Source organism: Zophobas morio, unplaced genomic scaffold (genome assembly GCF_036711695.1).
Source record: "Zophobas morio isolate AGI-343-1 ecotype UQ-CSIRO unplaced genomic scaffold, CSIRO_AGI_Zmor_V1 ptg000044l, whole genome shotgun sequence".
NCBI classification, from domain to species: Eukaryota; Metazoa; Arthropoda; class Insecta; order Coleoptera; family Tenebrionidae; genus Zophobas; species Zophobas morio.
The window spans coordinates 6,336,648-6,352,968 of NW_026972149.1; the positions used below are offsets into that span (position 1 = coordinate 6,336,648).

General features: G+C 35.0%; 1 protein-coding gene across 1 annotated transcript in view; it reads right to left on the bottom strand.

The window, feature by feature from the left end:
• The window catches only part of LOC135141915 (neprilysin-4-like), a 47,349-nt gene extending 33,942 nt beyond the window's left edge, over nucleotides 1-13,407 (bottom strand). Inside the window, exons 1-7 of the mRNA XM_064073504.1 lie at nucleotides 13,213-13,407; nucleotides 11,672-11,724; nucleotides 4,478-4,623; nucleotides 4,160-4,414; nucleotides 3,440-3,645; nucleotides 2,244-2,420; nucleotides 1,807-1,914 (exon numbers count right to left, since the gene is read on the bottom strand). Coding sequence (XP_063929574.1) covers nucleotides 1,807-1,914; nucleotides 2,244-2,420; nucleotides 3,440-3,645; nucleotides 4,160-4,414; nucleotides 4,478-4,623; nucleotides 11,672-11,724; nucleotides 13,213-13,227 — 960 coding nt within the window. The 5' untranslated portion in view covers nucleotides 13,228-13,407. The remainder of the gene's footprint in view (nucleotides 1-1,806; nucleotides 1,915-2,243; nucleotides 2,421-3,439; nucleotides 3,646-4,159; nucleotides 4,415-4,477; nucleotides 4,624-11,671; nucleotides 11,725-13,212) is intronic.
• Nucleotides 13,408-16,321: the final 2,914 nt, after the last annotated feature.

A 16,321-nucleotide genomic window follows, 5' to 3' on the forward strand; every position in this document is an offset into this window, starting at 1 on the left:
TTTGTAAGGAAATACGGATTTTGTCTTACGTCTTAAAACAGTACACTCTGTATAGTTAAAAACAATTTTAATGTATGGTCGTCAGAGAACCGTATAACTTTAGACTTTTTTCTATTTCTAATAATTATCGAGGATCAAAATTTAAGTAAATAAACCGAAAAACAAGACGTAGAAAAAATTATGTCAAACGTAGTGAGAAAAGTAAATATAAAAATGAAATCTGAAAAAAAAAATGGCAGGGATTAAACTGTACCATTCTACTAGTGTAAATTTTGTGAAGAATTGCGACGTTAGGGACTATTTATGATTCACTTTTTGCTCTTCTTTGGAAATTATTAGCCCATTTTATCACAGACAAACGTTTTCGTGTTCCAGTCTAACTTGATCGTAAATATTTTCAATGACATAATGTTAAGTCAAGTGTCAGTAGTTCTCTGTATCCTAAATTTTAGTCATATTTAAGTGTTATATCCAAACTAATAAGAGTCAATCCACACAATATCACTCGATTTTTTTAAGTAGTTTTGAAAAAGATTTTAAATAATGAGCGACTTTGAGTTTAATTTTATTTGCGAAAAATTCACAATGAACTGAAATTATGTTCATAATGGCTTATACTCAGAACGATTTTTTATGGATTAAAATTTAATGACGAGATTATATGAAGGGTTGGACGTCACAATAGCAGGGTTAGTGACAATTATAAAATAGAGACAGAATGAAATGATGAAAATTTTGTACAAAGTAGCAAAATATATATTTAATATTAACCGTTTTTCACGTTACAATTTTAATTTAATAAAGATAAGATGATAAAATTTGACTATATACAAAAATAACGTTCTGAGTGTACAGGGCGATTTATTTATTTATTTATTTCATGTTATGAAACGAAGTCTATATAATATATTAAAACAAAAACGCCAAATATAAGCCCGCCCACCCGCCCTCTTTCAATTGTAATGAATCTTTTAGTGGCCGTGAACCAAGGGGGAGGAGCTTAACTGCAAAATAGTTGTTTCTTTACAAGGAATCAAAAACATGTGTTTGACTATCGTGTTGTTCAAAGAATGTATACTAAGAAACAAGGAAAAATATAAAAAAAAGATCATTACAATTGAGAATGGGTGGGTGGGTGGGGCTTATATTTTGCCCTTTTTCTTAACATATGTAGTCAGTTTCAGAACAAGAAAGTTAAAACATGTTTAAAATGGTAAATTCTTGTAGACAAATATGGATTTTGAAATTAAGCCCCGCCCCTCGATCTGACAACGAATGAAAAATTTATCACAATTGAGAACTGAGATCGGGGCGGGTATGGGTGGGCCTAATCTTGGGCTTTATTTTTTTCTTAATGTGTATAGTATTCTTAGCAGTTAAGCTCCGCCCCCTTGGCTCTCGAAGAATAAAAAAATCATCACAATAGAGATAGGGTGGGTGGGCGGGGCTACATTTTGCCTTCTTTTTCCTAATATGTGTAGATTTATTTCGACAACAAGAAACTTAAAACATGTTTTTCATTTAAAAATTGGAATTGGAATTGGAATTTTAATTTGGAAAAATGGTTATTGGTGACGAATTTAAGAACAAATATAATTTTTGTGGGTGAGTAGGTATGGACTGACTCTTTAACGTTGGACTAATTAACATATCTTGATTGTCAAAGTGGTGAAACCTGTGGTAAGAAGTGATGTTATGTAACATAAATTGAATAAAATCAAGTGGTTGGTTCGTTTGTTCGTAGCCCACTGCGAGCTTAATTTAAACTGCTTATGCAGGAGCACATCTGTAATGAATGTAACTTACAAATCTCCAGGAGTCGTTGTCAATGCCGGGTCCGTTAGCCAATTCTATAAGGTTAACTTCGTGAAAAAGATGGTTGGGACTGCGGCGAGTTTCAGAAGGGGTCATGACCTAAACACAACCCGGATTTAGCTCGATGTATATCTACCCACTTTTACATACATGTTGCAGTGTGATTTATATGACGCATGTATTTGCATTTGGTTGTACTACGTTGTCAGACTTTACATGTTATCCACCAAAACTAATTTTGTCCTAATTATGATTAATTTATTATTATCGGAAAAGCAAGTACATAATCACCTGATCTAAACTACATAAATAATTGTTTGTGGCGGCAATAGCCACTGAAAATTCACTAACAAACGGCAACATTTTGTCCAATTTCTATTATCAGTTTCATCACGCGAATTTCGAGATTCGAGATGCTATCGAATTACCTTTGCTATATGCGTACTGAAGTTTACAATGTCTTCAGCGAAATACTCAACCCCCGTGAAGTTCGTATATGCTGTAAGCATCTGCGTGATGTACTTTTTATAGTTCTTTATTTCTGTTGAAAACTTCTCTGCTTGCAGCAAATACTTCTCGCCGAACCCCGGAGATACTTGTTCAATCTGAAATGGATACAATCTGATGCAGGGACTGGGTATTCAGAATTTATCTACAAAACTTAATTTTACCGTCTGGGGAAAATTATTTCTAGACGTCTTTTTATACACACATTATAAACTATGCTCTTTTACGTTACACTTTAAACGAGATAAGTGGACGTCGAATCAAAATCATTACTTGCACCAAACGGATTACTGAAATTGGCTGTTTCTTTTACGTTCAACTTCATGCTTCAGCCTTGCATTCGACTTGAATAGGTTGAAAAAAATTGCATAGCGACGTCGTGAAAAATTGTTTTCTAAACCCTTATCTGACAAACTTCAAAGGGATCTGCTGAATTTGCTCTAAAGCCATTTATAATATAAAAACGTGTATACTTAGCCCTCGAAATAGTGGCAACGGCATATCTCCAAAACCACGAGAGTTATTTATTCATGTTTTAGTTTATGGAATTTATAAGCACGTTTATATAAATATGCGGTTTTTAAACAATAATACAATGCCGCGTATCTAAATTAACTGAATAAAGCAACTCAATTTCTATATATCTTAGAAACTCTAGAAATTATATATTTTATCCAGAAGATGCCCACGTTGTTGTTTTAACATATTTAAGTCAAATGAGAGCGTCAGTATAAAAAAACAGCCAATCAAACAAATAAATCATATAATATAAAAATATAGACATATACAGGGTGTAACAAGCCTAATAACACAAGTAATAAATATCGTTTTAAAAATGAAAAATAAATACACCCAGAATATTACTTTTGTATCCACTGAAATTTGATGACATGTTAATAGGGGCTGGACGGCACAATTCATTGCAAATATAGGGATGTATGAGAGAATTGGGGCCCTCGAAAAGAAAGAAAAGAATATATAGACTTGCAAAATTTGACATTTATTTTATGAAAATAATGTATAAAAAATACTAGGATGACTTTATTTAACACTTGCATTGCAGTCTACACTTTTGTTACCGCCTGTATATGTCTGGAAGTAGTCGATTAATACTAACAACAATCTTATTCACGGAAGAGTTCCTGACGTCTTCGGCAACATTCATGCCAATCAACATGCTTACTCCTAACAGTCTTCGTGTTCTCGCTACCGTAAGTAGCCAGTCAAAATTTTCGTCAGTTGAATTAGTGGGGGGATCCGGGGGTAATCCAACCATCTGGAGGATTTGTCGAATCGGAAGAACCCCTTTCGATTCCAGCGTTGCTGTAAAATACAGCATCGTGTAAAGAGAAAATTCGAAACTTACAACGCGTCGCAAAACTGTGACATCGTGAACCGAATGTCGTAAACGAGCCACTCAGTTGTATATTTTGGTGAAAAGTGCTCATCCTGGCAAATAGTTAAGGAATTTTTTCCCGTCAGGATAATGATAATGTTATAAGGATCAAATTCCAGAAAACGGTTTCTTCTCACGCGGAGTAGGAACAGCTGTTGTGTAGTCAAATCACGTGGTCCATCGAAATGTTCTAGAGCCGGTCGAGCCACACTATAGCTATCCATCATCTCCATAGATCCTGTCATTTGTCACCGGCTACAAGTTGTCACAAATATTCCGTTCGCGAATGTTTCATTGTTAAATTAATTTAACGCGAATTTCAGAGTGGCTTAATATTAAATTTTTGTTTTCAGTTTAGAGGCAAAAGTTTAATCGGGACGTATCGAGTGCGAAGAGCGCACGAAAGGCGTAAACTGCAGCTTTTATTAAATTCTGTTTCACCTGTATCCATGCAAATTCTGTACAAAGCTCTTGCTTTCCTTATTCCGTCTGGTTCAGAAGAGTTGTTATTAATTTCATTTCTTTCGAGGAGCCGTTTCATACTTTGCATCAGGGATTCTCTAAGCAGGGCTAATCTATCCCATGTGGCTGTCCAGTCGGGTACTGGATTTGATGCGATCCATCCACCGCATGAATATTGATAAAAATCGGTACAAGGATCCGTGTTACGATCCATCGCACGTAAAATATTTGACGCTGAAAACGAAACGAAACAACTACGTTATTTCATTCAAATTTTTTTTCAGTGCGACTACAAACCTGTGTTTACGCAGTCTTCGGAAAGACAAAGCTGGTCGGTTTTGAAGAGCGGCGTTTTTAGGAACACGGTGGCGGCTACTAATAAAAGAAGTACTTTCACGAGGAGAAAAAGTGCGAGCGGAAAACGTAAAGTTCCACCCCAAGTCCTGCAACACAGTTATTTAATTTACTTTCTTGAAATTAATAAATAATAAAACAATTAAATAAATTTTTACTGAAAAATCCGCTCTAAAATGTGAGCCAGAACCCCCATCATACAATTATAAAATGACGTGATATCTTCTACGCGTATTGTGGTCTTCATCATTCTTTGTTTCAAACATTTTCTTAAACGTATACAGGATGTCTCATTTCACCTAATCCGTCAAAATTGTTTTAAAACTACCATTTCTATAGTAAAAGATTAGTTCAAAGTTATTTCGACAGAACTGCTTCTTTGAAAAATTATAAATTTTGATTTTGCGGAATTTACTTTTTCGTGATAACCTCTATGAAGTAAAAACAATATACAAGGGACTAGTCACAGTGTAATAGAAAAAAGAAGGTTTTCTCTTTTTAAAAAAGACAGTTGGAACCCCTGAGAAGGTTTCACATTAAAAAAAAGACATTTGGCGCCCCCGAGAAGGTGTGGCGCCACAATAATAGCTAGGTAAGCCAAGTAAAGATAAGCCGTTCTGTAGTCTAGTGGTCAAGGCACCCGCCTGGCAAGCGGGAAACATGTGGTTCGATTCCCACCGGGGCAGCAACGTTTTTTTTCGCTTACCAAGAAGGTTTCACATTAAAAAAAAAAAGACATTTGGGAGCCCCGAGAAGGTTTTACATTAAAAAAAAAGACATTTGGTGCCCCCGAGAAGGTTTTACATTTTTAAAGTAGACAGTTGGAACCCCCGAGAAGGTTTAACATTAAAAAGAAGACATTTGGCGCTCCCGAGAAGGTGTGGCGGCACAATAATAGCTAGGTAAGCGAAATAAAGATAAGCCGCTCTGTAGTCTAGTGGTCAAGGCACCCGCCTGGTAAGCGGGAAACGTGTGGTTCGATTCCCACTGGGGTAGCAACATTTTTCTTCGCTTACCTACAAAGGTTTTACATTTTTAAAAAAGACAGTTGGGACTCCCGACAAGGTTTCACAATAAAAAAAAGACGTTTGGCGCCCCCGAGAAGGTTTTTCATTTTTAAATAAAGAGGAGCGTTTTCTCACCTTTTCGAAAAAGTGGGGTAATTTCATTAGAAAAAAATTTGTTATAATGTCATAAACACAGATAATACACAGTGCGAGAGAAAGAGAGAAAAAAAAAGAAAAAAATGAAAGGGCAAGTTTGGAATCGAACGCGCGACGACCTGTCCACATTTCTGACTCGTAACCAGTAGACTACCACTGGGTTGCCTTACGCTAATGGTGAACTGTTATTATACCGTGCATTATGTTTTAATTTGGACAGTTAGAGAAAAAGTTTAAAGCGGATTCGTACACCACATTTATAGGACTATATTGTTATATAAGAGCTAAATCAAATAAACATAGAATTCTTTGAAATAGCGTCATTAAATTGTTGGTGGGGATGATTAACAAAATTCTGGTTAACATTTAACAATCTGCATGATATTTGTAATATACATACAAAATTTAACAACAATCGGTCCAGCAGTTTCGGAGATTACGTGTATAATAAAAATGGGTACAGACAGACAGAAAGACAGACGGAAATGGCAGACTACTTTTTTCATACTCTAGGGGTCATGAAACGTCGAGAAAATATAAAAGTGGCCATTCGTCCGATGGACTTAGCTTACGCTCGGGAAGTAAAAACCAGTAAAATTTCTTTACCGATATCACAAAATTGATGATTTAAATGGAATCACTCATCTTTTTACTTTACTCCATTGGGCTACTGGCCACTTTCAAGTTTTCTCGGCGTTCTATGGCCCCAAGAGTACGTGTGGTCTGTCGTTTGTGTAGATTTTTATTATTCAGATGATGTCCAAACCCTCATCAAAATTTACCAATAATTTTTTGACGTCAACACAATATTTTCCGCAGTAAAGGATTTTTAAATTTTATAAAATAATGTACACCTTAATTTTGTTTATCATTATTTAATTTATTATTATTATTTTTTTTTGTTTAATTCTACTTGTACTTTGGATACATAATTTCGAACTCTATTCCCAGGTAAATTTCCACTCCTTTTCTTTATTGATCAAATCAAGAACGGTTCACCCTATTTAGAAAAAAAATAAGAATACAGTAAAGTCGCGCCAGCCTATATTTAATAATAATAAAATAATAACAGCTCCTCTATTCAGATGTTTTAAAGTTATTGTAAGCATGTAACCAAAATATATCTGTTTATTCCCCCCAAGAAATAGATGACGTCACCTCAAAATTTTGCCGAATAAATTCTACCCAAAATGTGCAAAATATGATGAGTTTTTACTTGTGACTTACCATTGCATTCATATTTTTTACATTTGTCTCCTATTTTCTCAGAGGATATGTCATTTGCCAAAATTAGTCTTATCTTAGCAATGATTAGCCCCGCCCACCCACCCTCTATTTTTTCAGAGGATTGTCATATGCCAAAATCAGCCTTATCTTAGCAAATACAAATTTTAAGAAAATAGAGGGCGGGTGAACGCGGCTAGTATTTGCTAAGATAAGATTTATTTTGGCAAATCACATACCTCTGAGAAAATAGGGGGCGGGTGGGCGGGGTTAGTACTTGGTAAGATAAGGCTTAATTTGGCAAATCACATACTCTCTGAAAAAAGAGGGGGCGGGTGGGTGGGGCTAGTGCTTGCCTTAGCAGTATTTTCTCAGAGGATATGTTATTTGCCAAAATTAGTCTTCCTTAGCAAGGACTAGTCCCGCCCACCCGCCCCCAATTTTCTTGGAACTTGGTAAGATAAGGCTTAATTTGGCAAATCACATACTCTCTGAAAAAAGAGGGGGCGGGTGGGTGGGGCTAGTGCTTGCCTTAGCAAGTATTTTCTCAGAGGATGTCATTTGCCAAAATCAGTTTTATCTTAGCAAGGACTAGCCCCGCCCACCCACCCCCTATTTTTTCAGAGGATTGTCATATGCCAAAATCAGTCTTATCTTAGCAAATACAAATTTTAAGAAAATAGAGGGCGGGTGAACGAGGCTAGTACTTGCTACGATAAGATTTATTTTGGCAAATCACACATCTTCTGAAAAAATAGGGGGCGGGTGGCGGGGTTAGTACTTGGTAAGATAAGACTTATTTTGGCAAATCACATACCCTCTGAGAAAAGAGGGGGCGGGTGGGCGGGGCTAGTGCTTACCTTAGCAAGTATTTTCTCAGAGGATATATCATTTGCCAAGATTAGTCTTCCTTATCAAGGACTAGTCCCGCCCACCCGCCCCCAATTTTCTTGGAACTTATGGCATTTGCCAAAATCAGTTTTATCTTAGCAAGTACTAGCCCCGCCCACCCACCCCCAATTTTTTCAGAGGATTGTCATATGCCAAAATCAGTCTTATCTTAGCAAATACAAATTTTAAGAATATAGAGGGCGGGTGAACGCAGCTAGTATTTGCTAACATAGGATTTATTTTGGCAAATCACATACCTCTGAGAAAATAGGGGGCGGATGGGCGGGGTTAGTACTTGGTAAGATAAGATTTATTTTGGCAAATCACATACATTTGAGAAAATAGGGGGCGGGTGGGCGGGGTTAGTACTTGGTAAGATAAGGCTTAATTTGGCAAATCACATACTCTCTGAAAAAAGAGGGGGCGGGTGGGTGGGGCTAGTGCTTGCCTTAGCAAGTATTTTCTCAGAGGATGTCATTTGTCAAAATTAGTCTTATCTTAGCAAAGACTAGTCCCGCCCACCCGCCCTCAATTTTCTTAGAACTTGTGGCATTTGCCAAAATCAGTTTTATCTTAGCAAATAGCTTAATTAATTAATTAGTCTTCTCTCTACTTAGGAGACAAAATCAATCAAATTTAATTTTCTTTTAACACAAATGTAAATTTTGATTTGCCTTCACTGATGTTGGTTATCTGCTTATCTGTACGTACTTAGTAGTCAATTTCTTTCAAAGTATAAAGCAATTTGTAAACTTAATTCAACTAAAAAAATTCTGCGTGAGTTGATCAAATTTTCGGATTTTTGTAGTTAATATAAAATAATAAAATTTACAAAAATATCAAACTTCGTATTTTCATTAAAAAAAAGTTGACTTAATTTTCGGCGACATCCAAAGTTGCACGTTTCAAAATGAAAATGCCGTAATGGTTTTTCTCTTTAAACGTAACACCCAGTTTCGGTCTGTCTGTCGTCTGCTGCGTCAATTTTTATTACAGAAACAATTTTCGAAACTACTGGACTGATTGTCGTCAACTTTTATATGTACGTTAGGAATATCGAAATTGATAATCAAAATTTGTCTGATCAAGCCCGCCAACAGTGGGATGACGTTATCTTACAACAGTAAATGTTATTTAAATTTTAGAAAATAAGATACTCCTGCATTTGTGGCTTATGAATCCGTGTTGATTTTTTACGTCAGACAAAAAAATCAATACAATAAAATGTTGCAATTTAACTTTGAAACTGTTAAACCGAATGCTATAACATTAAACTTTGTACGGTTACTGTATGTTTTGTAAATAGTTAATCAAAATTCATCCACTTATTCCTTCCTAAAAAATTGATAATATCATTTCAAAATTTTATTATTATAAATCCTATCTAAAATATATAAAATATTATGAACGTATATTTGTGGTTTATGAATGCATTGATATTTTTTAGAATTACTTAGACAGGGTGACTCAAAAAAAATGCATGACACAATCTAGAAGTTAAAATAAACCTATGTCTGGATTGTTAAATTACAGGTAAAGAAGCATGTTATGCGTACGTTTTAAATGAGTTTTCTTTAAGAAAATTTGGTTATGACGTCATCAATATTTTAGCAAGGACACCTATATCAGTTTGGATAAACGGAGTGTGTAATATTTTTTAAAATTTTCGAGAAAATAGAAAACAAAATCAAGGTAGATTCATAAACCACATATAGAGGAGTACGTTATATTATAAAACGGGAGACCTATTTTTTCGTACTCTGGAGGCCCTAAACGTCGAGAGAACATGAAAGTAGCCAGTCGCCGGATAGACTGGATTACAGTTTATTGAGAATTTGAGAATGATAAAACCGTACGAGAAAATGAAAAATTTTATAATCCTGAATAAAAAAGTTTAAAGCTTTCTTTTTAATTTATTTTGTTTTAATAAAAATGCAAATATATTGAAAATTGTTGAATAACAATTTTTTTTATCGATAACATTTATTACTTTTTTCATAAAAAAAAAATACAACTGTGGTGTCGAGCTTTTAAATGGAACGCTTGTATATAAAAATAATTGTAAAATAACTTATTCAGCTAGACTACAAACGGCTGAATGCGAATTTAAATTACATTAACATTAATCACATAAACCTTGAAAATTCATGTTAACTAGACGTCGGACGAAAATAATGAAAGAAAAAAATGCATTGACATGCATTTAGTTTCAAAGTAATTACTAACAAGGCCAAGTGTTTAAAACAGTCGCAAAAATTAATGCTCAAGAGGAATAGTGAATGATGTCGCGCAAATTACGTGAGATAAATTAAGTTATAACTTTAAAATTTACGAGTGAGATAAAGAGGTCACATCGATCCAAAATCATGTCTTTAGTTAAGTTAGATAACAACGAGAAATATTTGAAATAATGGTGTGACGCCTCAGAGATTTAGGTATCACATATAGAAAAGCTTGCGAGACAAGAAAAGAATATATTTTAGTACAACGGGGAATGAGCCATTACCACACGTCTACGTAAAAGTAAAAGAATGGTAAACTGCACTGTAAATAAAAGTAAGTTATTTTGTAGTTGGGTTTTCTCGTCGGAAATATTTTTGGTGAAATAACTATTATATCGGTTGGCGCAGCATGTAGGATAGCCGATCTAGGTGAAATTACAATTACTTTCTCCTCTTTAAAATTCGTCGTCTACATGACTGGAAAATTTGAAAAGAGTAAAACGAAATATATTTTCACCGGACGTTTCTCTATTTAAAAGGCTTTCAGCGACATTCGCACCATATGACAGTCAAAATCGTATGTCATTGTATCTGTAAATACACGTCACTTGCAGAATGCTATCGTTGTGTTGCGTAGCGTTATTTTCAGTACATACCAATTTTGTTACATTTATCAGCATACCAGCAAACAAAGAATCGCGAAACAAAGTTATCGTCGCTTATTTCCTAACCATCGCATTTTTTAATCGCAGCAACAGATTCGACGTCATTCGAACGTCCAAAAAATATGAAAAGTGCTATCAGCCCGTCGATCTGTCGGGTTCGTAGACGTAATCTAGCATCCCCCAAACGGCGATCCTAATTTAATTAACGATCGGAGCAATATTTACAGGAAATTTGTCATCTTTGGAATAAATATTTATTTTAGGAGAGAAGGCACGAAGAAAATTTTCGTTCCTTTGTGCTGCGTAAACAATGAGTCATTTAATTGGTGAGAACCTTCAAGATGTTTACGTAAAACCGTTCAAAGAGGTACTAAAATAATTTCCTGGTTGGCTGATGAGCGACGTGTCAGCCCTTATTTTGGCGAAGGTAGACAGGGCAACACGTCGCATAATTGATGGTCCTGGTAGGCAGGAGAGGATAACGCCAAGATTAGGCTCGTTTCTTTGAGCAAATCAAGAAGAAGCACTCGAAACACCGGTTTCTTCAATTTCGAATTTCGGAGCTCGTAACGAGGACGTGCAGAGGCGCTCAAATTTTCGCTAAAAATTATGTAGGGGAAATTTTGCGTTGATATACGGGCATTATAAACGCGGAAACAGTATTAATAAAAGTGCTGGATACGTAGGGTGCGTCAGAGATCGTTAAACAAGGTTACAGCTCGTTTACTATAACTAAAGTTTTTGCGAAGGGACCGAACTTTGTTTGAGATGTGTTTCTTTTTGGTCCGAACTTGCGATGGTTTGTCAATTATTTAGTTTTAAATAGCTAACTATGTTAGCTTTTTTCTTCGACCCTAATCATCGCTGAAATTTCTACAGTCGCTATAACAATATTCAAGCTTGAATGTTGGCCAAGAAAACAAATCAACAAACAAACTAAACGAACAAAAATTAACACAATCAAATACTTACCATTTGTTTAGCTGATCTTTGGGGTCTTCACCACCAGAATCTGGTACAGATACCTGTTAAAATTTAATATTTTTATTTATATACAAGTTAAACCTAAGCTTACAGTTTTTTATTTATTTTAATTAAATCGATCCCTCCAAATAAACGATGACGTCAATTTTTGACTTAAATATAACACGTTGAAATAATTTTGTTTCTTGTTGAACTTGAACCCGAATCCCGTAAACTCGCTGAAATTTATCATTCATAAGCCTGTTTGTGTTTTGTAAACAGATGGCGGATTTTCAAAATGAAATTAAAAAATTCCTTTTTAATTTACTCGCCACGAGCTGATTACACCCGATGCGGAGTCACAGCTCGTGATTACGCAAATCCAGGTGTTTATCTCAATCTTAGCAGCTCATTACGGTTTTGACTGTTAGAATCACTTCAGCGAGGCGAATAAAGTACAAATTGAATCAAGAAATAAAGCATTAATTTATTCCAAGCGAGTTTTAATCAGCACTCGTGACCCCATTGTCTTTTGACGTTCTGAAATCGGTCCATAAATACCGAAATCACCATCGATACGGAAAATACTAATTTTAATTGCAAAGTACGAGATAATTAAGTAAGGTCTCTTAACGAAAAAAGTGTTTTGTGAAGCTGGTTTTACACGATGGTGAATTGTAAGGTAAGTTGGGACGAATTAACTACACTACTCTGATTTAGTCTGTTTGGGGTTAATAACGTATTCTCTTTAATAATCTTTTTATCTCTGACGACTTTTAGTTGCAAACATTTTGTCGTCAGCTACGTTTTAATCTTTATGCATAGAGGCTCTGCGCCGTCTAGATTGCTATCGTCACAATGAACTGGCCAAAAAATAAGAGCTATTTTCTTATCACTTTTAGTGTTATTACACATTTAAAAAGATCGTTGATAATTTGTATCTTTAGTGTAAATTAAGAGAAGCGCGAATATAAATCAAGTTTAATATAATAAAATTACTACATGAGATGAGATTCACTGCAAGCAGTTATTGATTTTTCTGACTGCAAGCATCAAAACATCTCTTATCCTAATTTCGACGTAACTTAAAATACGGCAGTTATCTAGTCATAGTTACGTGGGTTACGATGATGTTAATTAATCTTAGTTATTTCCATTCACAAAAGTGAGCGAACATGTTTTATTAATATACTTTTAAATGGTCGAAAGTTGCACGTTAACTGCAGTTAAGCGTTCTTGTAACGAAATTGTGCAAATCTATAAATGAGTTAAACATTGTTTATGTAACTGTGTTAATAAAACCGTATCTTTGGTCAACAAAATAAGATAGATGAAAGTGGTCTTGTTTTACTTGCACTTTTACGTGCAGCGGTTTGAACGGAGAAAAACATGGGATCATCTCGAGTGAAAATCCGTGTCCAGCTTGGAAAAAGGGCCACTATATACAACACGTACAAATTATTCACATGTTTCGAAATTAACATATCGACAATCGATTTTTTGTTTTTTGTTGCCACCTACGACCACATTTTCCAGCCAATTTTACTCACATGCATCACCACCATCTAATTTCCTTAACACAGCACAAAAAGGCGAGAGCTAATTCAAATTCACATTCACTTTTAACAGCACTTTATTTTTATTTAAACTTGTTTTTAAAATTGCGCGAAAGTGAACGACACGACAATTTTTATACGAAAATTTTGCTTGTTTTATGCCTCATATTTTTGATGTTGGTTGTTTAAGTTGATTGACACAAACTGCAAAATTTGGCCCGAATCGGTGCTCTGAAACCCCCTCTGCACAAAACCCCTCTCCTGTGCACCGCTTACCACGCTGAGAAATCGTATCCTATTTTATTTATTTTATTTTATTGTTTTGATTAATTATATAACCGTGTTACTATAGGATAATTGGATTTCACAAAATTCCGTGACTATTGGAACTCCGCTAACTTGGTTGGTCCGTTTTAATTGATTTATGAAATAATGGTTTTTGCTTTATTAGCGTAAAAGCCTAAGTGCTGCGGATTTACTTTTACCAGGCTCGTGCGGAAAGTTAGTTCCTGGACCTCTTAAAACAGGAAAAGATTATTTACAAAAATGGCTACGTTTTATGGCATTGTTGTACTAATTCAAATGAAGTTGGCCATCTAAAAGTTTCTTTTTCGAAAAAAAAAAATCGCTTAATTTTGTTATTGTTGAACTTAATGAGTTTATTTAATTGTATAAAGCAAGGAAACTGATCATACCAGAGATATGTCCAAACGGAATTTATGTTCTGGATTACGTCGGACGTCGTATGACATGCCTACAGAAAAAACGAATTTCTCGATTACGCAACGAAATTTTCATTAATTTAGTTCAACGTTGTAAGCATTAAAAATTTGTAACAATATGCATTCTATGATTAAGAATTCTGTAAGACAGGTGCACTAAAACAAAAACCCAGAATCTTTTGTTAACATCGTCTTAATGGATTACACTTTGTCTGTTGTGTACAGTTTTATTAAAGTTCACTGTCAGACTTGCACGTGGTGTTACATCATAGTTTAATCCACGTTTAGCTAAACGTTCCATTTTTCTCGATCTCGCGGAGAAATTAATCTTTGCGTTTACCGAACCATTTGACATGATTATGACGTGTCGAGAGACAACATAATACTCAGAACATTTACTCCAAAGCCCCTTCAAAATTCAGATTCCTAAATTAAACAAAGCAAAGAAGATAACTGGAACTACCAGAATGATTTCACTTTCTCGTAAAAATTCACTTCCGCTATTTTACATTGTGATCTTTCATTTTAATATTATATAACGCGGAGTAGCCGAACAGGAAGCGATTATATAATTATGGATGTACACCCGGTTATTAAATAATGTATAAGGCTATTTGGATGGATATTTTGCAATCATCGATTCGACATGGCTAGAATTTTTCGGAGATGAGGGGAACGTTCGCTGGTTAAACAGCGGTCCTCAACATGTACTCATACATACTGTTAGTTTTTTTGCTTCAGATAATAAAAAAATAAAAAAATCAATATATATGCCACTGATTCATCACTCGAGTCCAACAAAAAACTTTTCAACTAAGCTTAACTTGGCTCTGTGGTCCTTACCAAAGTTTATGTAATAAGTTCTATATTGTGGTGGAAGGGTTGGTGTTTTGTGGTCGATAGGCTTAAACGACACGTGGAAGTTCCGACGGAAAAGTTGTAAAATATTTTTATTTGACAACTGATTGCAATAGGGTCCGACGACTGGTCTCTTTCATGTTTTCTTGAAGTTTCATGACCCCTAGAGTATGAAAAAATGTGGTTTATCTTATCGTGTCGCAGATGAGAGGTCTGGGGATTAATGCTACCTGAAGTAAATATTTCACCATCCGTATTTTGAAGTTGTGGCGAATTGTTTCACTTCCAAAATACGGGAAAGAGAGTACCGAGAGAAAGCGAGTGTTTTTGGCTTACCTGTATTTATGATCTAAATAGTTTTTCAGGTGGATTACGTTTGAAAATTTCTTGTGTCTGTACTACGGTACGTCTTAATTTTTTTTATTTTACTGAAGCATGTTAACCAAATATGTGGTATTATCTGTTCGTGTTTTCTTATTTTCTGCTTGAATTAAGATCGAATTAGTGCGCGACTTTTATAATATCGCTTGTATCAGTTTCACGTTTCGCATAACAAAGGTTTGATGTCATTTAGCATGTAATTAGTGTAGTTGCCGTCTTTTATAATTTAATGAGTATGTTAATAAACCGGAGTCAGTAGGCTGACTATAGTTTACTAATAGAAACATAGTATTTATCGAGTAATCGATTATATAATGAAACTTTTACAATGTCGCTGGCGCTGAAAGTTGAAATTATGTTAACATACTTACACCAGTGGTAATCCTCTTGCAGAATAACTTTTATTTTTTTTTAGCCAGGTTTGAGACGAGTGGCGCCGAACACAACCGGTTCTTCACCAAAAGATGCCTTAATTTCGTCGTAGTTTTGATAAAAGTAAAAGTACCACTTTTCGATAGTAATCACGATGATAACAATTACTTGATGGTGCTTTTATTAGTCGCTGAATTTCCTATAGTTTTCTAGTCAATGAACTTGTTTCCGGGTTTGCAATGCGATTACAGAGAACTAGAGAATGTAACCGACGCTTTACTTACACGATTCAGATTTCATGTTTTTTGTTATTGTTACTAAAATTATTTAAGCGGAAGACTGCATATTTTCATTACTATTGATGATACGTGAAAGATTTACTTTCACTCTCTTTTTTACTATAATTTCTAAAGATCGATTTGACGCCTTCAAATTCTGACGGGGGCCTTCAATTAAAACGGAGTTAGACCGTGTTTTTGTCTATGAAATAAATTGAACGCGTTTAAAGAAAGAAAAATTGCACTTTCTGTCGTGTCTGCACAATGCTCTTTCACTCTAGACGATATGACGGACGTGCCACTTATGCATATAGTAAAGGTGAGTGAAACGTGCAAATATTTTTAAGGAGTAAACCACCAAGTAAGTGTCCCTAGTTTAGAACTCGTGAACGTTTCAAAGATGATTTTACAACGATGGGTAATTTGCGGGAGAAATACCTCAGAAGAAACTGAAATACTTAATAAAAGAAATACGAAAACACCTAACTTAAA